Genomic DNA, 23,332 nt, shown 5'->3' on the forward strand with positions numbered 1-23,332 from the left:
TGGAGGAAGAGCGAGGAGAGACACAGTCAAGCCTGGAGAGCACGGTGAAATCCCTAATCTTGACTCTCTATGATGAATCCGCCCCCCCGACCCTCGAGTTCGACAGGGTGCACAGGGCAGGAGGCTCGGCGAGAGGCCCTCGATCGGTCCTAATTAAATGTCATTATTACATGCAAAGGCAGGACATCCTACAAAAGGCAAGAATGAAGGACACGATCAACTTCCGTAGCTCAACAGTCAAGATATACCAAGACCTCTCAGCAATGACCCTCGCAAAAAGAAGAGGGTGTCATCCCCTCACGATCTGGCTCCGAGAGAAAGGCGTAAAGTACCGATGGGGCCACCCGTTCTCCCTCACATTTGAGTTCGACAGTGAAGAATATAGGCTTACCTCAGTGGAAGAGGCAGAACGTGCCCGTTGCCACCTACAAGGCCCAGCAAGAGACTCAGACGCAGAAGGCCGCAGAGAACCAAAGGGCCCGCACCGAGATCCAACCGATAAGCCCTCGAGGAGAGGCCGTGCGCAACAGAAATGGAAATTCAAACGTTTAAACACTCCTTGATCTACCTACACTGCACCTGGTGTCTGTACACTGTTTAGGGGCTCTAACTCGGGCCGAAATGGTCGCCATGGAGCTCCATTGAAGTTCTCCCCCTTTAAAGTTTGTCTGCCTAGACGTGGTTATGGGCTGGGAGACGCTCTAGATCTTTATTCACCATTACGGTCTCCTATGCATCCCGCCCCTGCACAAAGAACAAAGTTATACCCAGGGCTTGAAGAGGGGCTCTCCTAAAGTGGCCCTCTGTGGACGAGGGCGTCTCTTTTCTTTTTTCTTTACTCTCTTCCCTTCCCGTGTGGTGAGGATGTCCAGTATAGCACTCCGCACTAGGGAAGGAGCAGAAGGGATGGGGGGATCCAATTAACCACTCGACAAAGCAAGCTCGGGAAGCACAAAGAACCAACTCAAAAGTACCACAACACAGGGCAGTTTTTCACTAACTTTAATATGGAACAAAGGGCTCAAGCAAGCCACAACACGAAAAAAGCTATCCAAACCCTAGAATATGGCTAATTCACAGGGCATAGTCTTCGGCTCCCTCAATGTCAAGGGCTTAAACTCCCCGCAAAAGAGATCAATGTTAGCGAGACAGTTCGCGCAATCCAAATTAGACGTTCTCTTCATACAAGAGACAAAATACATTAAAGGTGGAGAAAGAAAGATCCTAGGGAGAGACATAGGGGAAGCATTCTGGGCATCTGGACCGGAGAAGAAGGGGGGCGTGGGTATTTTGCTGCGTAGGTCCCTGGGAATGCAGGTTCTTCATATACACAGAGACACGCACGGGAGATACATCGCACTTAAGGGGACACTGAGAACACGTACCATCACACTGTGTGCAGTCTACGCCCCCAACCAGGGGCAGGCGAGCTTCACTGACCCCCTGTTCGATTTCATTGAGGAATGGAGGGAGGGTTCACTAATTTGCGGGGGTGACTTTAACGTAGCTATAGATCGGGAATGCGACTGGTACTCAGCTCGACCAAATTCCCTTCCCCCAAGCACGCTTCAGGGTGACAGATTCGCAATTCAGCTTAGGGAACATCATTTAATAGATACCTGGCGTGTAACTCATCCAGGGGAAAAAGCCTTTACTTTTTATTCTCCACCACACCACTCCTTCTCCAGGATAGATTACCTATTACTGGGGGCGGAAAATGAGGGTGACATCTTAAAAACATCTATCCAAATTGTAGCCTGGTCAGACCACGACCTGTGCGGCCTAGAATTAGACCTGGGCCCACTCCCAGCCCTGGACCGCCGGTGGCGATGTAACGACCTGTTATGCAGAGACCCAATTTTCAAGGACTTCCTCTCGGAAGCCATCACAGAATACTTTGACATCAACGACACTGACGGTATGTCACTAAACACAGTGTGGGAAGCAGGTAAAGCCACATTAAGGGGCATTCTTATATCAGAGGGAGCCGCCAAAAAAAGACTCCGGCTACTCAGGGAGAAAAAACTTAAGGAAGAGATCACTCGACTAGAACGCTCCCTTAGGGAGCTCCCCACTAGCGACATTGAAACAGAAATGAGAATTAGGAAAATGAGAGAGGAATTAAAAGATATATGGAAAGGTAAGGCCCTCACTCAGATTAAATACCTCAAACAGAAGTTCTATGAAAAGGGGGACAAAGCGCACACCATGCTAGCGAACAGACTCCGCAAACAAAGGGCAGATAGAGCAGTCCACAAAGTAAACAACGAACAGGGCACCCCACTCACAAATCCCCAAGACATAGTGTCTCGCTTCTCCAATTTCTATGCAGACCTATACGCTGCTGAGACTGATGGCGCCTCCCCCGATATCAAAGAATACCTAACCAATATGGCACGCCCACCCATCACGGAAGAACACCTAGAAATGCTAAATGCCCCAATCTCCGCAACAGAGGTGCAGGGAGCGATTTCAGCCCTCAAGGTAGGCTCGGCCCCAGGACAGGATGGTTTCACGCCAGCCTTTTATAAGAGAAACGCCGGCACACTTGCGCCATTCCTCGCCAAATTATTTACTTCCATCTTAGAATCAGGTCGAGCTCCCGACTCCTTCACTGAATCCATTATTATCGTTATCCCCAAAGAAGGTAAAGACCCCATAGAGTGTTCATCATACCGGCCAATTTCGCTCATAAATGTAGATGCAAAAATTTACTCTAGCATATTGGCCGCCCGCCTAGCCCAGATTCTCCCGCAACAAATCCACACCGACCAGGTAGGGTACGTAAGAGGCCGGCAAGGGGCAGACAACGTTAGAAAAACCCTAGACCTCATGGCAACTCTCCGAGAGGCCGGCGAGGACCCCCTCTTGTTATCAGTAGACGCCGAAAAGGCTTTTGATCGTGTAGAGTGGTCCTTTTTGAGAGCTGTACTAGAGTGGGTGGGGTTGGGAGCTGCATGGACACAAGGAGCGAAAGCACTATACCAATCAGCCAGGGCCAAAGTATCGATCAATGGTATCTCATCGCGAACCTTCAACCTTACTCGAGGTACAAGACAAGGCTGTTCACTCTCCCCTCTCATTTATGCCCTGGTCATTGAACCCTTTGCCCAAGCCATCAGGTCCAACCCGAACATCAGAGGAATCCCGCGAGGCGGTAGGGAGTACAAACTGGCGATGTTTGCCGACGATATCCTCTTGTACCTGACCGAACCCGCCACTTCTATCCCCGCTTTTTTCCAAGAATTGTCGCGATACGGTCCCCTATCAGGCTTCCGGGTTAATCTACAAAAAACCATAGCTGTCCCCTTGAAAGACAACACTGACTTAGCACTACGTTTAGATACAGATTGGAATTTCAAGGTGCAAACCGACTTGGTCCGCTACCTAGGGGTTAATATAACGGTCTCCCTGCCCGACCTTTTCGACGCTAACTACACACCTCTGTGGGTAGCCATCCAAAATGACATCTCCAGATGGCGCAAACTCTCCATGTCATGGGCGGCGCGTTTTACTGCCATCAAAATGAACATACTCCCACGATTTCTATTTTTATTTCAGTCCCTCCCAGTCATTGTTCGCGATTCCTTCTTAGTAGAGGTAAAGCGCATACTACTAAGATTTCTATGGGCAGACAAACGAGCAAGGATCCCATACTCCACACTGATTCAACCTAAAGAGATGGGGGGCATGAGCTTTCCAGACCTGGGAGAATATTATAGAGCGTCACAACTCCGTATACTCCCGGATCATTTGTGGGAAAACCCAGAGAAACAGTGGGTGGCAATAGAGAACGACATCTTTGATCCGGTCACCCTGGGAGAGTGGTTGTGGGTCCCGAGATCAGCCATGACACAAAGGATTAAACAGCACCCCATTCTGAAGGTATTATGGTCTCTCTGGCACCCATCCCGAGCCATGCAGGGAATCACAACATGGCCCTCTCCTTTGAGTTGCATCTGGTCCCCACCTATTCAAAAGTCACTGAGAGCAGTCCAGCAGTCACAGTCATGGTACGAGGCGGGTCTAAGTCGGGCGGGACAGCTCTGGAAAAATGAGGTGTTTACAACCCGGGAGGAATTACAGGCTGACTTGCAGGGCACAAGTGTCTCCCCTTTGTCCTTTCTTCAGCTGCGAAGTGCCATGCATGACCCTAGGTGGGGCAACTCGTTAAAGCGCCCTTTGACACCATTCGAGCAAATCTTAAGCTCCCCCCAAACATCGAGAGGCCTCGTATCAAAGTTGTATAGAACATTAGTCACGAGGGGTCACAGTCCACGCCCACCTTCAGAAGTGAAATGGGAAACCGACCTATCCATAGAAACCCAAGGGGAGGTATGGAAAGGAATATATAGAGCGGTATGGTCATCATCGGTCTCCATGCAATACAAAATGCACAACGTGCGATTACTAATGAGATGGCACTACACACCCCTTCGCCTATCCAAAATGTACCCCGGGACATCTCCCTACTGCTGGAGGGGTTGTGGAGAGCAATGCGACTACTGGCACCAATGGTGGGGTTGTGACAGAGTCCAGGTGTACTGGCGGGAAGTGCTGGGCTGGATTCGAGACATAGATGGGATCCCCAGAAACTCAACGCCCACACTAGTTTTGTTTGGAGTAGAGTCGGAAGATGACGAAACATATGAATCTCTAATGTACCTACCACGCAATCTTCTATTAGCAGCCCGAGTGTGCCTGACCATAAAATGGAAATCGATGGTCCTACCATCGAAGAGAGAATGGTTAATAAAGGCCCACGCAATATACGAAATGGAAAGCCTAACGGCAGCGATAAATGAATCTCGCAGAAATATCGAAATGATTTGGTTGCCCTTTCTAGAATACTACACGACATATTGGGAGCCCACAGACTAAGAACACTTGCTTACCATCTCAGCCAAGCAAAGGAATCAGGGCAACGCCCTATGCCGCTGGACGATTGCTTACCCCAAGCCCTGTGAGGGCTTCTTCCTTTCTTGCAGTAGCAACTTGCAGAGCTCTTGCAATGCTATAATGCCCAAAGTGGTGTTGATTTTTTATTTAGAGTTGAGTACAAAGCGACCGTGTCGAGTGGAGGGAGGGAGGGGGGAGGTTGGGGAGGGGGAGGGAGGGGAATCCGAATCACAGGACTAAAGTTCATCATTGCTTTGCATTTCTCCCCTCTCTGTTTCTTATATATACGTTGTATGAAAATAATACAGGGGTTTTTTGTTAAAGTAACCAATACTGCAATGGTCTTGATGTTGAAAATGCAAATAAAAACATGTTTAAAAAAAAAAAAAAAATGTGTGTTCCGTCTAGATATGCACCCCACTCTTCCATGAGGTTTAAAGACACATGCAAGGATTTTGTGATCCCTGATGATCACCATAAGCATGGAGCATGGAGGCAATGTGTGTGGTGGTCATATGGCTCTGTCGACCTTTTATAAATTACCCATTTGAAATAAATCCTCAGTTAGGAAAGCTGGGATTGGAACTTGTGATTTGCCCAGCACACACACATCTCAGTGAGTGCTTAACTCACTGATCTATCTTACCAGTGAGCCAGGGAAGATGCATTCACAGGATGCCCAAAAATCCCACTATATTCGGCAAGAAAAAGACAAATGAATTCTTGTTTACAATCTTGAATACTTTCAAGTATGCAAAGTGTAGTATCATACTATTTTATGTCTTATCAAGCAACTTTCTTCATTGCTTGTTTGCCTCTGCAGGAAATAAATTGAAATTGAATACAGGAACTTGAATTGGTACCTTGCCTACATTTCATATGTAACTTGTCTGCTGATTCAGAGATTGCTTTGATTGTATGGTGTAGGTTTGTCAATTCAGTCTCCCTAATTTGTAGGAAAGGGGTTCATAGTGGTTCTTTAGCCCTTGATTTCTAGCTCAGTCTCCTTATTGACTAGATAGAACAGGGGCGTATTGCCACAAATCAGCCGTCTTGCAGAGCTTTTGCCATAGGACGTGTAACTGGTGTCAACAGACCTATTGGCTGAAACGAAAATTACATCTCTTCACTTACTCATAGCTTATGTTGACATGCCATGCAATGCTCCCAGATGGATTGCTACAGGAATAGAACTTTAACAACTTTATCATCTCTGGGCATACAGTCCATGGCACATATTCTAAAGCCCCTTTTTAATCTGCGCTCATAATGAGACAAACGGAACAATTACTTCTCCACTTACATTATTTCTATGGATTCTTCTCCTGCAGATTCCTCATCTGATAGATATCCTTCCAGCCACAGCTGCTCTGATACGTCAACAGGGGCACAGTACGACTCAACATCAACCGTTGACTCCTTTTGACTCTGCCGTGCCTCTCCTCAACTGCCCTACTGAACATCGCGGCCACGGAGCTCTTCTGCATCTAAGCCCTCTCTGGGCTTTACAACATCTATTTTGAGCGGCTGCTCCTCTTCAGCATGGCCGCTGCTTCGACCGCAAGGCCGGCAAGACTTACTACAAAGGAATTCCTGCCTCTGCTGGGTGCGGCTTGGCCGAGGCCTCATATTTACTTCTCCAGCTCAGGGTGCGGGCCAGCTAAGTCTGCCCCCCTCTAAAGACCCCATTTAAGGGTCTGGTTGCAGCTCCTGTCTGGGCCTGGGCATTAGCATCTGCCCTACTGAACATCATGGCCATGGAGCTGCGCTGCATCTAAGCCCTTGCTGGGATTTTCAACATCTATGCAGAGTGGGCTGCTCCTCTCCAGCATGGCCGCTGCTTCAGCTGCAAGGCCGACGGGGATTGCTACAAAGAAATGTCCGCCTCTGCTGTGTGCGGATTGGCCGAGGCATCCTATTTACTTCTCCAGCTCTGGGAGCTGGCCGGCAAAGACGGCCCCTCTAAGGGCGACATTTAGGGGTCTAGTTGCAGCTCCTGTCTCGGCCTGAGCATTGTCATCTGCCCTACTGTACATCATGGCCATGGGGTTGGGCTGCATCTAAGCCCTTGCTGGGATTTTCTACGTCTATGCTGAGCTGGCTGCTCCTCTCTAGCATGGGCGCTGCTTCGACCGCAAGGCTGACAAGGCTTGCTACAAAGAAATGTCCGCCTCTGCTGTGTGCGAATTGGCTAAGGCATCATATTTACCCATTTAAGAGTATGGTTGCAGCTCCAGTTTTGGCATGTCCAGGCACAGACGGCGCACCAGAGGACTTCCTTTACTGTTGAACCTATACTGGAGCCCACTCATCTCATCTTATCTCCGGCCATACCTTTGCATAGGGAGGCAAGGAGTCCTCATTGCGGCTTTGATTGCCTCTGTGAATACTGTTTCGGTGAGAGATTCTACAAAATGTTCTCGCTACTTTTCTGATACTATTATTCCCTATCTGCTCGTACGCAGTACTATCACTGCACCAGCCACACCGACAAGATCCTGATTTCACGTTGCATGTGCTGGCTCCTCACCCCTTTTCATGCAGCCTTATTGTCTGCTGCAATCCCCCCTGCCGTATCTGCCTTCCGAAACAAGAGCAGGGCGAGGCTTTACCGACCTGCGCCTGTCCAACTTCTCCATTCTCCATTTTAGCATTCCCAGCCGCTTACCATGTTTAATGGGACCCCGAACAGGCGGTGAATGTAAGCGCCTTTATTTACTACTTTTCATATCTCGCATTCACAATCCCACAACAGACCAGCACAGCTTGCGTACCATGCCGACTACCCCCTTATTTCTCGTCAGCCTGGGGCGGCCTCTTGCATTCCTACCTGCAATTACTGAGTTTTACCGTTTATTCAGCCTTGTGCCGCCATTGCATTTTATCGTCCTGTAACAGCCTTGTGCTTGCTGCCTCGTATTTTATCTGTCTGTGACACTCAGCCTTGTGCTGCCTCGCATTTGATCTACCTGTAACACTCAACCTTGTGCTGCCTTTGCATTTTTTCTGCCTGTAACTACTGATCTTGACTCTTCGTTCAGCCTCATGCTGCCTCTATATTTTATCATACTGGAACTCTTACCTGCTTTGTCTCATTTGTTTGTCTGCATACCTGATGCAGTCCCCCGTACCATGAGGCAGGGCTTTGCCGGTCTGCATTTACTCTTCTCCAGCATGGGGTCTGGCATGGATTCACATGCTCATGAATATTCCCTGTCGTCAGGCTGGAAATCCTCAGTAAAAGAAAAAACAGTTTCACTTTCACTTTAAAACTATATTTCTCCTCTAATCCAATCACTGTCCTCTGGGTCATATTGCCCCATCCAATGACCGTCCTCTTCCTAAGCCCTGCCTCTTGCAGTCATTCAGATTTTTTCTGCACGCTTCAGTGTTGGGAATACTCAAGTTTGTACTCCGAGCTACTAGTACATTATTCCAGATTTTTTTCGTGGGAAAGTAAATTTTTTGTGTCCAAAAGCCAATGTCCTCTTTTCCTCACCGCCAGCAGCAGGGATCTATTGTCAGTGAAGTTTTCGCAACCCTCAGGATTTGTCAAAGTTTTCAGAAGACCACCTTGGGCCTACTTCAAGCCATCCGACCATGTCATAGGAGAAGGACGGTGGCCCTGCACCAAATGCAGGCTACCAAATGTCTTTGTGGAAGACAAACATCTGCAGTGCCTTAACTGCCTGCACCCGGACCACATGGAGGTGGAGAGCGAGGTATGCCTGGGCTTCTTGAAGAAGACTATGAAAGAAAGGCACAGCAGGCTGGCAGCATGGCTCAATTCGAACAAGGCCTCTGCCCAGTACTCAGAGCAGGGGGGTATGCCTCGGCCAGGACCGGCCGGTCCGAAGAGTGATCTTCTAAGTCCTTTGGGATTGCCCCATCAATGGGGGTCCAAGATAAGGCCAAGAGCCTTAAATCTGAGTGCACGGTTTTCGCCGCTGCCGCAGGTCCCAAGTTGGAAAGGCCACAATCACTGTCCGCCTCAATAGCCAGCCAGCAATCAAGCTCCTCCTCGAAGAGGAAGTTATCCACCCTGGCCAAGTTTGTTTGTTTGTTTGTTTATTTGTTATGCGCACCGGACCCTGAGGTAGCAGGGCGCAAGAGACAAGGAAGTTTACAGCTTGGTTACAGAAGTTACAAGTTACAGAACACGCAAGTTACAGAGTAGGCAGTTTTTTGGCTCTACAGGTGAGACAAGTACAAGTGCAGATATAGCGCCACCAAACAGTCAAATCAATGGCGAACTAAATAGCAAGTCAGGTAGAGTACAAGTGGAGGTGCGAGAGGTAGAGTGCCATTTATGTTGCATTCTCGGTGAGCCATTTTATGGTATTCTTTCTGAAGTTGTTGAACGTTTGGTCGGATCTAAGTGCAAGAGGTAGGGCGTTCCATAACTGAGCTGCCTTGACTGGGAAGCTGGATCCTCCAATAGTGGTAAATTTAAATCTGGGCACTAGGAGGCAGTTAGGGCTGACTGTCCTTGTAGGTCTGGAGGGGTTTTTCCTATTGAAGCGTTCTGAAAGGTAGCTGGTGGCTTTGTTGTTTAAACATTTGTGGATGATGGAGGCAGATTTAAGGTTGATTTTTTCTTGAGTAGAGAGCCATTTGTGTTTACGTCTTATTTCTGAGATATGTGCTCTTCTAGGGATGCTTAAGGCTGCTCTAATGCATTATTTTGGACTTGAATTCTATTGATGATTTGTTTGGTTGTCCCTATGTAAAGGGTGTTACAGTAATCTAATTTTGATAAGATGAGGGCTCTGGCTAGGATAAGACAACTGTCATCTGATAAGAAATGTTTCCCAGCGCGTATTAATTTACATGTATAGGCCGTGAATGAGGCCAGTGAGTTCACCTGTTTGGTTAAGGATAGTGTTGCATCAAGGTAGAAACCTAAGGTTTTTACTTCTCTGGCGACCTTGATAGTGTTGCCATCGATGATGAAGGCTGAGTAGTTTTGGTTGAGTTTGGAGATGCGGGCTGCAGTGCCCAGGATGATAAGCTCTGTTTTGTCATCGTTCAAGCATAGGCCATGGTTGGCCATCCATGCTTGAACGATGCTATAGACTCTGTTCACCAGAGCCAGGTCTTCAACATAATCCCCAGTAAGTGGTAGGAGAATCTGGGTATCGTCTGCGTAGTTGGTATAGGTGACACCCAGATTATCGGGATCGTCAAAGTGGCTTGGTGAAGATGTTATAGAGTGTTGGCGAGACACAGGATCCCTGTGGCACTCCGCAGGTGATAGGAATCGGGTCTGCTGCCGCTGCGGGGGAGAACACCCTCATGGTCCTGTCACTAAGGAATGACTGTATCCAGACTATAGCCTCCCCTGAGAAGTGGGCCGCCGAGTCCAAGTGATTGCATAGGACTCTGTGGTCCACCAAATCAAAGGCGGCTGAGAGGTCCAGAAGGAGAAGGAGAGCTAGTTTGCCCTTGTCTCTGAGTGAGTCTATTTGGGCCTTTAGGTCAATCAGGGCTGTTTCTGTGCCGTGTTGCGGACGGAAACCGGATTGGCGTGTTCCAAGGAGATGGTTTATCTCAAGGAAGTTCTGGATTTGGGTGTACGCTACCTTGTCTAAAACCTTTAGTAAGAAAGGCACTGTGGTGATGGGTCTATAATTTGTGGGGATGTTGGGGTCCAAGGTTTGTTTTTTCAGGAGGGGGGGTACCCAAGATTCTTTTTAGGTTGCGAGGGATGGTGCCCGTAGTGAAGGAGGCATTAATAAGTTTTGTGATGAAGGGGGCTAGATCTCTAGCTGCGTCTTTTATTACTTGTGCGGGGCATTGGTCACCTTTGCAATTAGACGGTTTAAGAGTCAGAATGGTCTTTTCTACCTCAAATACTGAGACCTTGGAGAAACGGAATTGGGTAGATTCTGTAGGTTTGGGTGTGGGGGTTTTGTCCACGGGAGGTTGGGTTGGTAATGAGGCTTTCTTTAGGGCAATTTTAGTTTGGAGGTTGGCCACTTTGTTGGTTAGTGCCAGTTGTATGCCAGTACACCAAGTTTTATCTTTGATGGAGTCGTCCTGTCCTGCGATAGGAGTTTCCAGTTCTTTTAGGATGGAGAATAGCTCCTTCATACTGGAGTTGGCTTGGGTGATCCTATTATTATAGGTTTCTTGTTTGGTCAGGATGATATCTTTTTTGTATTGCGAGGAGATGTTTATTAGGTTGGTTTTATTTTCAGCGGTAGGATGCCGGTTCCATGCTGTTTTTTAAATGGGGTGTAAACCAGGAGTTTAGATGCTTTTTTGGTTTACTGTTTCTAAGTTTAAGCGGAGCAACTCTGTCAAGGGCAGTGGACATAGCGTTATTGAATTCCTCCACTACGATGCCTGGGTCGGTATGGTCAGATAGAGAATTAAGTTTGGGTAGGATGTGAGGCAGAATATTATCCGCTGTGATATTTTTCTTATTTCTGGTTAAAGTGGGTATGGCGGGGTGGGTGTGAGAGTTGTGGTTCTTTTAGTGTTGAGGGTAAAGGAGATAAGGTGATGGTCTGACCATATTTGGGGTGCAATGGCTGTTATAGAGGGGTTACAGTTATGACTGGCAATCCAGTCTAGAGTTCTCCCTTTGGAATGTGTAGGAATATTCACAATCTGCGTGAAGCCTAGTTCTGACAAGGTATTAGCTGTGGCAGTAGCCTGGAGGTCATTGATATCGTTGTACACTAGGTTGAAGTCTCCTAACACTAAGGTTTGAGAGGAATTTTTTAGCTTCTCATAGATAACAGAGGTGATATCTTCGTTGAAGGTATTGGTAGGGCCTGGCGGTCTATAGAGGAGGTAAATATTAAGTGTTTGGGAGTTGGCGGTGGGTAGTTTGATAGAAAGAAGCTCACAGGATTTAAGGTAGGGTGTGGAGGTGATTCTCATAGAGAGGTTGGATTTGGCGATAATTGCTATTCCTCCACCTCGTGCGTCTGGTCTGTCAGCTCTAAGGATGGTATACTTTTCTGGGACTGCTAGAGTGAGTGCAGGACCTGCTGCCTCATGGAGCCATGATTCAGTAATGGCGACGAAATCAAGGTCGTTTTCGCGTATGACATCTGCTATGTCAGTAGCATGAGCGACTAAAGATCTGTCATTGATCAATGCAGCTTTTAATTCTGGTTCTGGCTGCACTGTGACAAGTGGCAGGAGAAGGCGGACAGGCCTATGCTGGAGCAGGAGAAGAAGGCTGCGCAGCCAAATCAGGCTCCACAGGCTCAGCCACAGTCTTCGTTGGCCACTTCGAAAGCTACAGTGATGACCACTGCAGCAGTGGGAGCTGATCCTACGAGGGTGGCACCTGCAGCGCAGAGGGTGTCCCTGCTCCCACAGTGAGACATGGCCACAGGGGCATCAGCCAAGAGACTGATCCAGGTCTCGGTTCAAGGCCCTCAGGGTGGAAAAGTGGGGGGGGGTGAGGAGGCCCCAAAACAGCCCTCCAAGTTTGACGTTCAACCCATTGACATTTCATCTACGTCGACGACGACCAAGAGTCCATTCATACGGTCCACAAGGACGACTATGATGACCGCGGCGGCGCAGGTCTTCGCGGTCCGTCACTCAGCCAAGGAACATTTCTGTGGCCTTTCTCTCCACGCCCTGGTGACGGAGATTCAAAAGAGTGAGCCACCAGCACCCGTGGAGCCGCAGGCTCCCGATCAAACTCCACATAAAAAGAGAAAGCGTCATCAGCCTCCACATCAGCCTCCACCACCACGTCGAGACCGGACTCCTTCAGCGGACCTGGATACGGACACTGGTATGGAGACGGTCACTGTTACCGACAAAGATGAGGACTTCATCCCGGCCGAGGATGAATCGCCATATTTGGATGATCCTCGTAGAGTTTCTCCACCAGGCGAGGTGTGATCATTCCACTCCATGATCTCCAGGGCCTCAAAGCCGTTCCAGCTGGCGTCCGAGGAAACAAAGGAGGAGGGTTTCTTGTATCAGCAGCGAGAATCCAAGAGGAAGACTATCATGGCAGTATCCTTTCTGGAGACATTTGGGAGGAGGGCCTGGCCCTCATGAAGAACCTTTGCATGGCTCCAGCCAAGCGAGACGGGTTGGAGAACAGGGTGCTGGACTCCGCGCCTATGTGCCTGAGGTCTCATCCGTCGTCAGACTCGGTAATGTCGGCTGCTGCAAGGAAACATTCGACAAACTCTGTCTCATCATCATCAGTCCCCCTGCACGACAGGGAGCTGTGATACAAACTGATACAAGTGATACAAGCTGTAATACAAGCTGAAATTGAGAGCAAAAACCCTAAAAGACAGTCCCTTTAGAGAAGAATTGGGTCGGCAAAAAGAATAATACCATGTTACGGAAATGCAGACCGTATGGGACGCCTTCAAGGGGTTGGTAATGGGCGCAGCCATAGCCGGGATGGGGGCGAGGGGTCTGGGAAGAACTGGAACGACATCTAGCAGACCGAGTCTATGATAAAAGAAAATAGAGGGTACTTAGATCAAGACAATGGAATCTGAGGACAGACTTATTGAACTCAGACAGGAATGCCTGAAGCACTAGGAAAGATTTGGGAGATTCAGCTACTCAGCATACACCGAATAATTGTATGGGCAAGGAGGTAAGCCAGGTAGGTTGCTGGGATGGTTAACTAGAATCAACATCTGAATTCCACTAATAGCTACCCACCTTTGTAATTTGCAATATATGCTTCTGTATTACTTACATTAGATCGTAATACCACAGGTCAGTCCAAACATATGTCAATTTTATTGTTGTACCAGTATAAAACATACATAAAACAAGTAAAAAAGTAATAAATGCACATGAAAAACAAAAATGTCCAGTCAAATCGTGTACCATTTACATTGAACCATAAACCCTTATTGTGATCCGCTTGCTATTTTTTGTAATTAAACAGTATTGTGTGGGGTTAGTAACACAGGTGAGTGACGAGTGCCAAATTACTACATGGGCATTCACCCTCACTTCATTGTGTCTACACCTATTTGTGTTTCTGGTTTTGAAAGTAGCACCAACCCAACCAAATCTTTTCTGTTCTCTTTCAAAGCCATCTTCAGGACACTAATAATGGATTTAGCCTGTAATAGTGACACGCTTTCTTTATATATTCATAGTCATGTGTATTAAGTATTCTAGAAAAAATCAGTCCTAGGTTAAAAACAAACTGCTAAAGCTGACCATTTTAGTGTTACTTTGTTGACACCGGCATTCCTTCCTTTTAAATGACCTTCAGCTTCTTAGTAATGTGCAAAGGAATGTTCTTGGATATCCCAGTGTGATGGTGAAGCCAGAGACACAGGAGCTCTTGATGGGATTGTCGAGATAATGGAAGAATGCGCGGAAAACCGGAGGTCACAAAAAGAAATAAATTATACCTTTTGGTCCTTTTTCCGAAGCCTCTGAGGATTCGGGTGACGCCAAAAGTAGGGAAATAACAGAGACCCTGCTAGACATAGGCCTACCCACACTGAACTCGGAGCAAAGGGAAATGCTGGACATGCCACTCACAGTAGAAGAGATAAGAGAGGTGATGGCCATGCTCCCTGTAGGCAAGACTTGATGGGGGGGGGGGGAGGCCCTCCCAGCAGAGTTTTATAGAGAGTTTGCTGGCGTAGTAGCCCCAAAATTACTACTGATCGTAGAAGAGGCATATGAAATAGGGAAACTACCTGAGAGCATGGACGAATCAGTAATACTGCCTATCCTGAAACCTGCCAAAAGAGGGAACATTTTGCGAATCCTGCAGGCCGATATCACTAATTAACCAACACTCCAAAATCCTTACAGCAGTGTTAGCCGAGAGACTGATCACAACATTGATGCACCCGGATCAAACGGTTATGTCCCGGGCAGGGCAACAACAAAAAACCTTAGGAGGTTGCATGCTGTTATAGATGGAACACGGAAAGGGCTGGAGGGCTGCGCAGTCGTGGCAATAGATGCCATCAAGGTGTTTGACTCGGTCAGGTGGGAATGGCTGTTTGCATCCCTACGAAGTTTCGGCATGGGATACAACTTCATGAAGTGGGTCCATAGGCTTTACTCAAATCCAGCTACGAGAGTACACACAGGCAGATACATATCGGAACAATTCCCAATCCACAGAGGAACCAAACAGGGGTGTCCCTTATCCCCATTGCTGTATATTCTGGCACTTAGAACCCCTAGCAATATTTATGAGGGGAAACAGTCAAAGACACAGGACTATACGTAGATGGGGTACATCACGTGATATCCCTCTATGCAGATATGTTATTATACATAAAACACCCTCAAGACAGCCTAGAGTTATATCAAGAGGTGTTGGAGAATTTTGCTGCACTGTCTGGGATCAAGATTATCTGGACAATTCCTACCTATTTCCAATAGCGGGTTGGATGAGAGTGGAGGAGGTGCCACTCCCATGCCTGGGGTTACAATGGAAGGTCCACACCTTCAGATACCTAGGAGTGGATATTTATCATGACACCAAAAACACACATCAATATAATACATGCAAGGCGAAGTCTGGGCTGGAAGCCTCTATAAAATTATGGTGGAAATTGCCCCTCTCAGTGATGGGCAGCACTTTTAAAAATGGTGGCCCTTCCCCACGTGCTATACCACTTTCTAAATATTCCATACCACATACCGAGGGCCTTTTTAAAGGCCCTAACCTCGTTTATAGGCAGCTTCATATGGAGATGTGGCAGAAGAAGGGTAGCTCTAAACATGTTATGAAGAGAATACGCAGAAGGAAGGCTGCGCCTCCCTCACTTTGAACTCTACTACCTGGCAGGACAGCTGCAACATGTAGCAAGTTGGTTAGCTGACTCAGAAACAAGCGAACATACCTTGATGAGCCCAGGTATAGCCCCATTCATTCTGAAATAGGTGTTGTGGCTTGGGGAAAGAAGGATAGAAGACCCTCTGGGTCTCCTGGAATTGGGCACGCGGATATGGTATAGAGCCAATACGATACTAAAACTCAAAGAACCCTAATCCCCCCCAGATTCCTCTAGCAGCCATATACGGCGATACTGGAGAAAATTTAGCACATAGTAGAATGTACTGGGAAGATGAGAGCGGAGTTACAATTGGGGAACTTTACTCTGAAGATAAGCTCCTAACATGTCAAGATTTGAGGGAAACATTTGAAATACACACAGGGCAGTTTATAGCGTATTCTAAAATACTACACACATAAAGATGACTAGACTTCCCGAACCAAGGGTAAGAAGATCAGGTACTGGGATTGCTGTACGATGTGTTAGAAGGTGGGAATGTGGTATCTAGACTCTGGCAGGGATTGCTGGAGGCGCTACCCAAAGATTTACTCCTAGGGAAAAGAGCATGGAAATCGGAGATAGCCAGGGAACTCAAGGAAGGAGAGTGTTTGAAAGTAATGCTATACCCCAAAAAGATTTAAAGAAACACCAGACTAAAGCTAACCCAATTCTACTCACTTCATAGAACGTACTTGACCCCTCAGATGATATTGCGCTTCCCAGGTGCAGAAGTAAAAAGGTGTCCGAGCTGCGGGGCAGAAAAAGCAGGTATGGAACACATGTTCTGGTGTTGCTCAGTGATTATATAGTTCTGAGAGTTCTGTCTAGAAATGGAAGCAAGGCTAAAGAAGGGAGGTTTTACAAGATATGAATGGTCACCAGAAGCGTGCCCCTCTTTTGTGGTGTATAAACGCCCAAAAAAAGCAAAGCCAGAGAATCGGATGATAGATCTGGCCTGGGTATTAGCAAAAAGGAGTATAGGAATGGCATGGAAGACACTGGATGGTCCACACATAGATAGATGGTGTGAAGACCTAAAAAGGTGGTCCATGGCAGAAGCAGTAGTATGGTATGTACTCCAAATAAGAAGGAGATAAAGCTCTGATGTTATAACGACCTGGAATACCTAAGTGCAGACACTCTTCACCTCACCTAATGACAATCCCCCCTGATTAGATGGGCTTACCAGATACAGATGCTGAATTAGTTAGGAGAGACCATCTAAGGATGGGAGAAGTTAGGAACTACCCAGGAAATTTGACTACCAAAGAGACTAACTACCAGAGAACTTCTCAGAAATGTTGACCATGTTTACAGTTCTGGTTTGAGTTGGGGAGGGATCTGGAGGGAGGGGAGGCAGGAAAGGGAACGAGTCATATGTACATTGTAAAATCTTGAAGATGGGATGTACCTAAAGTTCAGATTATGTTGTAAAATCACACATTTTCTAAATAAAAAGCTACCTTCAGAGTCGCCATTAAGGGTTCAGGATGCACTGCCAATTGGGTAGCTTCTGTCGATGCTTGGGAGGTCATCTACAATTTCGACTTCCTCTGTCAAATCCAGATCCATTAGATATTGTTAACACGCCACCACGGGCACGCTTGTTGATCTGCGGTTAACTGTTTGGGTGCCAGTTGTCTTATCTCCCTCTGCACTGCCCTCCTTACTGCTGTGCGTTTTGGGTCAAAATCACAGGTAACAGCACATTTCGCTTCCGGATCCCCACATCTTATTTCAGAGCAAGCGCGCTCATAGTCACGGACACCATATTGGAGGCTAGCACAGCTTGCGGTTGCAGCAGCATGAAATGGCTACCAGTTCACTGTGATCTTGAAGAGCTTTCACCCCTCAGTCACTAGAAGCTTGGGGATGCACAACACCACCAATATTAAATGTTTTCATTCTGATTCCGGTAACTGCCAACTAGTCGCCCCCCGAGGCTTGAACGACAGGAGAGTGCATCCGCTCAAGGTGCCATCTTGACTCTGCCCAAGAACATACTTTTTTGATACTTTACATATGTGTGTTGTTGTGTGTGGTCTTTGGAAATACCCCTTTGATAACCTGTAGAAATGAATTTCATTTCCATCTTAACTTTGATCAGAAGTTTGGGATCTTAGAGATGTGCATCATCCTCCATGCTCCAGCCTTGATAAAGTGCATCTCGTTCTCATACCTGCTTCAGATGGTCCTAAGTCACTTCTTTGCAGTTGCCTTACAGGACCACCCAATTATCATATTCTCCATCCCACCGTAACTTTAATAAACTTGGCAGCATGGCTACAGAGGTCCTAGAGTGTTAGCAACTACCAACACCTCAGTTACGCAAAAAACATGGAAAAGATCTACAGAAAAGTACGACTTTGCAATGAAATAAAACCAAAATGGCACTGGATGACTTTTGATATTACATTTTCTGTATGGGTTGGCTCGCCAGATGTTTTGGGCTACAACTCCTTCTGTCTTAGCAAGCAACATTGATGGTGAAGGTTCATAAGATTTGTAGACCAAAACATCTGGAGACCCGTAGGCTGCAGACCCCCTGCTAGACAGTGATGGGCAAAAACAGCTTCTTGGTACCTGAGGTGCTATAATCTTTCTCCCAGGTTAGAACAACTTTCTGAAAATTGGAATATACAGAAATCGCATTTGAGAGTAGATGTTACATGTACGCTGTTTTCATTATCGTAGATATATGCATTTCATTGCAAGTTATTGACGGCCAGTCTTTTTTCACTTTTTTAATTTTCCCTTAGTTTCTTGCTCCATGTGCAGTGGCACTTTGCTTGAGTTACTGGGTTTCGTGTGTACACCTTGTGCTAGTTAATGCTTAGAGCTGTGTTAGTCTCTCCAGCGTCTAGTACATTAGGCCGGGAACGCAGATCTTTAAGAGCTGCCGTGGTCAGCAATGGGAAAAATAAATCTTCATTTGATTTTATTTTTACCTTCCGGGTCATTTAAAAAGGGTACGTATCCACTACAGTGGTGACAAACATTACTCAATAGCAACAGTGTTGCCATCGGGCATAATGCCCTATTTTGAAGAATAGCGCAAAAAATAAATGGGCAACTTGGAAATGTTTTGCTGTGATTGTGTATGCTTACTGTGTGTTGATTGAAGTTCATTAACCTTATAGTAATTTTCCAATGTTGAAAAGTTCACACAAGTTAATACTGGAGATTCCTGTTTACTAATGAAACTGTTTTTATTTGTAGTTTTATCTCATAAATATTTTATTGAAGAATGCCAGAGAAGAGCCAACCGAAACTGCCAGGTAACACTTTATATTATAGATGCTGAAACCTGACACACTAGAGTGATCATTCAAATAGGATCTGTACATGCTTGTATTGGTTTCTGCTTTCAATAAAGAAGCAACTATAGCGGGGGTGTGGGGCAAAACATTCATATGGATTTACTCCATCACATTGTTAAATTAGCTCATATGTATCGTTTTATTTTGGGTATTTATTGAGAGCAAACCTAGCTTTTAGAAGCAGCAGATACCTGTAATTCAGCATGGGTTACAGGCATACATATGATGGTAAAGAGCTGAACCATCCTTAAAACATAGCGTTTGTTGGCGGCATACCACGAGGGTAACAGGGAATGGCCAATACTTATTGCAAGGCTGAAACCACTGTTGAAAAGGGGCATGTAGGAGCAAATGGGGTGGGCTGAAAGGTGCGGTCATCAGAGGGGAAACAAGGCCCATGGACTTGGATTGGTCGGATCTCAGGGTGCACCTCGGCGAAGAAGGTTCTACTTTGAATTCTGTGAGGGTGAGTCTGATGTTTATGGGAAAGAGGTTCTGTTGTATGGGGCTGTAGACATTAAATGCTTTCTTATTTGCATTTCTGTTGTCCAGATCCTGACCTCTGGTGAATCAATGCACTCGGAGAAACCTGGTTGCCAACAAATCTGTCCTTCGAACTTCATTTAATTTGTTAAAAATGTGTCTGTTCTCTTTTATGTGGTTGATGATGCACAACTCATCTGTACAGGTTCATGCTTTATAAAATTGTATACAACTGTTTAGGCAAATTATTACTTTAGAAATAAACATGGTGCCACGTAGAAAAATCCTTCACCGTATTACTGAAACGACACGAGGCAATGATAAATTAATAACCACTATAGCAAACCCTTCCGCCTCGTAGAGTTAAAATAAACACACGTTGGCAGAACCTTACTTGCTTCACAAGACGGGGTCTTCTACAGGATCCTTTCATGTGGCAAAGCCCCATTGCGTTCCCAAACAAGGCAAAGGATGATTTCTTGGGAACAGAGATTGTGACTCTTGAGCTAGTCTAATTTCCAACTGATAACTAAAAAGAAGGCAAACTACCACAAAGAGCCATTCACCTTGGTAGAGGAGTACAATAAAATAATGCCATCTTCACTAGATGTCATAGCACCACTGAAAATTAGAAAGAGCAAACCCAAAAAACATGTGAAAACCTGGTTCTCTCCCTACCTGAAAGTATCAGATTTGAAAAACTTAAAAGTGAACAAATTTGGAGACAAGATCCTTCTGACACTAACAAATACAACCTTAGCAAAATAGCCACCCACTACAAAAAATAAATTATCCTCGCCAAACAATCGTCATACAATTTATGCATTACTCAAGCCAACTCAAGCTCTAAAGAACTGTTCGCAATCCTTAAAGAGGTAGACACGGCCATCCAAGCCCCGGACACCTGTCTCAAGGACAAAATATGGTGCACTAGTATTCAGAGTGCCCTATCTAACAAGGTAGCGACCCTCCAAGTTAAGATTAATAACAAAAAAGAAACTCTCCTCCTTGCTCCGAAGACTAACAAAACTTCCACACCTCCACCCCAGCCCACTCCGCCACCTGCCAATCTACGTATACCCGGCTTCAACTTCAATATTGTTCCACTGCTTCACAGGGGGTCGACTCTTTCTGCGTTTCTCCTTTCATAGGTTTTACTTCACAGTTTCAAGGGGGATGACTCCTACCTTGAGTCTCCCTTTAGCACACAGTTCTTTGGAATATTTCAATCTCCCTCTCTCTCTCTCTGGATCCGAGTTATCCTTAAATCGGTATAGTTCTTCCCTTTTACATTGATTGTTACTGTCCCACAATTTCAAGGAGAGGTTTTGACCCTTAAGCTTTCTCAATACTTTTCCTACCCCATGTGTAGTCTCCTGCCCAGGGTACTTTCAGCTTTATTGCTTCTCTCGTTCTCAATTATCTTTCAAAGAGGTTACTTTCCTTTTTGTATTGATGGCCACCCTGGGCTGTCTCAATCCTTTTTCTACCCCTGGTGTACTCCCCTACAAGGGTATTCGCAACGTTGTTGCTTATCCTTATAAGGGGTATGGTTCTTCCCTTCCTATATTGGTTATCACCATCCTACAATTTCAGGACGGGGAGTTTTACCCCTCACTTTTCTCACTTCTCTTCTTATCCCTGGTTTACTCTCCTGCCAAGGGTATCACACTTGGATGTGAGTCCCAGACTCGCACACTAGCCGGTTTACTTTCCTGCCAGTGCTTTTTATGTCCTCTCACGGGTGAGTGTCCCAGGCTTACTGTTTGCCTGGTTCACTATCCTGCCAGGAAATTTCCATTCTCCATTCACTCGCTCTTGCATCCAGGAAATAATGCTTTTCAAGCACTGGATCACCAACCCTTTATTAACAATGTTCGTATTCATATTCACTATTACAGTTCCTTAAAGTAGGCTCTCTCGCACTGTCAACGGTACACGGCATTCACCCTCAAGCACCCCGGTGTCCCATTTGCTCTCATTGGGCTTATCGGTCTACACTGGTGGCTTCGGTGTTCCTAGTGTCTCACTCGTCGTCTTTGCTCTTGGCCCACTGACTGGGAGTGTGTCCCGTTAGCTGTTTGCTGCCTTCTGCTTTTGATGGCTCTAGCTGCCCATGACAATAATGCAGCAAACTTCTCTCTGCTCGGTTTCTCTGCATGCCATTCTTGTCAGCCTCCATGCTGCATCCTGCAGTCTGCTCTCCTCCGGTGTCTCAAACAGCGTCAGAACAATTTGGTTCCAGCAGCAGTCTCTGTCTCGCTCGTTCTCTCTCTCTCGTTCTGTTCAGCAGAGTCAGTTTTAAAAGTCCAGCATTGGTTAACATTTTCCAAAGACTAGAATGCAGCGTTGGCTTACCACTTCTGGTAATTTTCTGTTGTGCACAGGTGTCTATCAACCATGGTAATATGGCACACCTTGGGGTTCAGATACACATCCTAAACAACTCGACCATTTCGCTTATTGTTTATCAGATGTGACTTTGAACCCCTCAGTGGATTATTTCCATGTAGTTAGACACCCATGTACAATTCTATTTACTGTATCTTTCTGCTGTGACGTTGTATACTGAGGATTAGGAAGTCATAATCAACTCTTATGACTTCACACCAAAAGGATGCTACATTTTTCTCTGCAATGTAAGGTTTTTTCCATTTCGGGGTGCTGTGGGGGGAGTGAATCGGTGACCTTGTTACATGTTTGGCAGTTTCCTGTATTAATAACGCCAAACTCGTTTACTGTTTCAGACCCTCCCAAAGATAGTAAATCCACATGATTGAGTGGTAGAATGGCAGTGTTGATTCCACAATACTCCTTTGGAGGATTTACTGCCAGCAGTATTTCCACCCATTGTAAATCATTTTCTGGCGGTTACGTGGATAAGAACTTCCAGCAAGAACCAAGAATCGCACACATACACTGGTCCACATGCGATCACTGCCTCCCACACACTAATCCTGTATACACCCCGTAATACATTGAAGTAGTCTTACATAGCATGCTTCTGTAACTTTTGGTGGCTTCACTGCATTATCCCCTGCACACACTCCAAATGCACTTCCCCTTCAAGATGCGCACACTCGTTCATATGCATACTGTCAACACGCTGCCCACAAACAAAAACACTGCCTCACACCCTTCCAAACATTGCCCCCTGCAAAATCCCCTCACACACACACTGCCCCTACCACACACAGCCCCTCCCCCATGCACTGCTTTCGCTGGGCCCCCCACATGCACTGCACCACCCACACACATACTGCACCACCCACACACATATTGCACTCCCCACACATACTGCTTTCCCACACTACTGCCACACACACACAATGCCCCCCATAAACACAAACACTGCCCAAACACACACAATCACACTGACTGTTCACTTTGCTATAGCTAAGAAAAGACATGTGGTGTTTTTAAGGTTTTAGTTCAACAAAGTACTTTTATTAAGTATATTTCCAGGGAAGCGGTTAGTCTAAACACCTATAGCAACTTGAGGGGTAGCTAGAAATAATAGGCTGCTCTGTCACTTTTTATGGCCTTGCTGTGCCACCACATGCCACACAGACCTATGCACAACACTGCACACAGACCCATGTACGTTACACACACACACACACACCCCTCCCAAATACATCCCAGCCCCCACAAGCTGCCCCATCCCTGCACACCATCATCCCACACACACTGCCCCCACATGTTTACTGCTACACCCACAAATACCCCCCACACACGCAGTGCCCATAATCTCTCACACATGCACTGCATGCGCACACATTAAAACTACTGACACAAGCATTGACCTCCCTACGAGCACTGACTCTTGCACTGTAATGTAATTGGTCTTGTATAGCACCATTC

The 23,332-nt window shown here is 46.4% G+C and overlaps 1 protein-coding gene across 4 annotated transcripts in view; it reads left to right on the forward strand.

Annotated features, from left to right (window-relative positions):
* Nucleotides 1-23,332, forward strand: part of RALGAPA2 (Ral GTPase activating protein catalytic subunit alpha 2) — a 3,672,963-nt gene that overhangs the window by 2,046,011 nt on the left and 1,603,620 nt on the right. For all 4 annotated transcript variants that reach the window (XM_069608069.1, XM_069608071.1, XM_069608070.1 and 1 more), the window contains one exon: nt 18,885-18,943. In XM_069608069.1, the coding sequence (XP_069464170.1) occupies nt 18,885-18,943 (59 nt within the window). The remainder of the gene's footprint in view (nt 1-18,884; nt 18,944-23,332) is intronic.

Source organism: Ambystoma mexicanum, chromosome 4q, assembly GCF_040938575.1.
Source record: "Ambystoma mexicanum isolate Mex_15411 chromosome 4q, UKY_AmexF1_1, whole genome shotgun sequence".
In the NCBI taxonomy this organism is placed as follows: Eukaryota; Metazoa; Chordata; class Amphibia; order Caudata; family Ambystomatidae; genus Ambystoma; species Ambystoma mexicanum.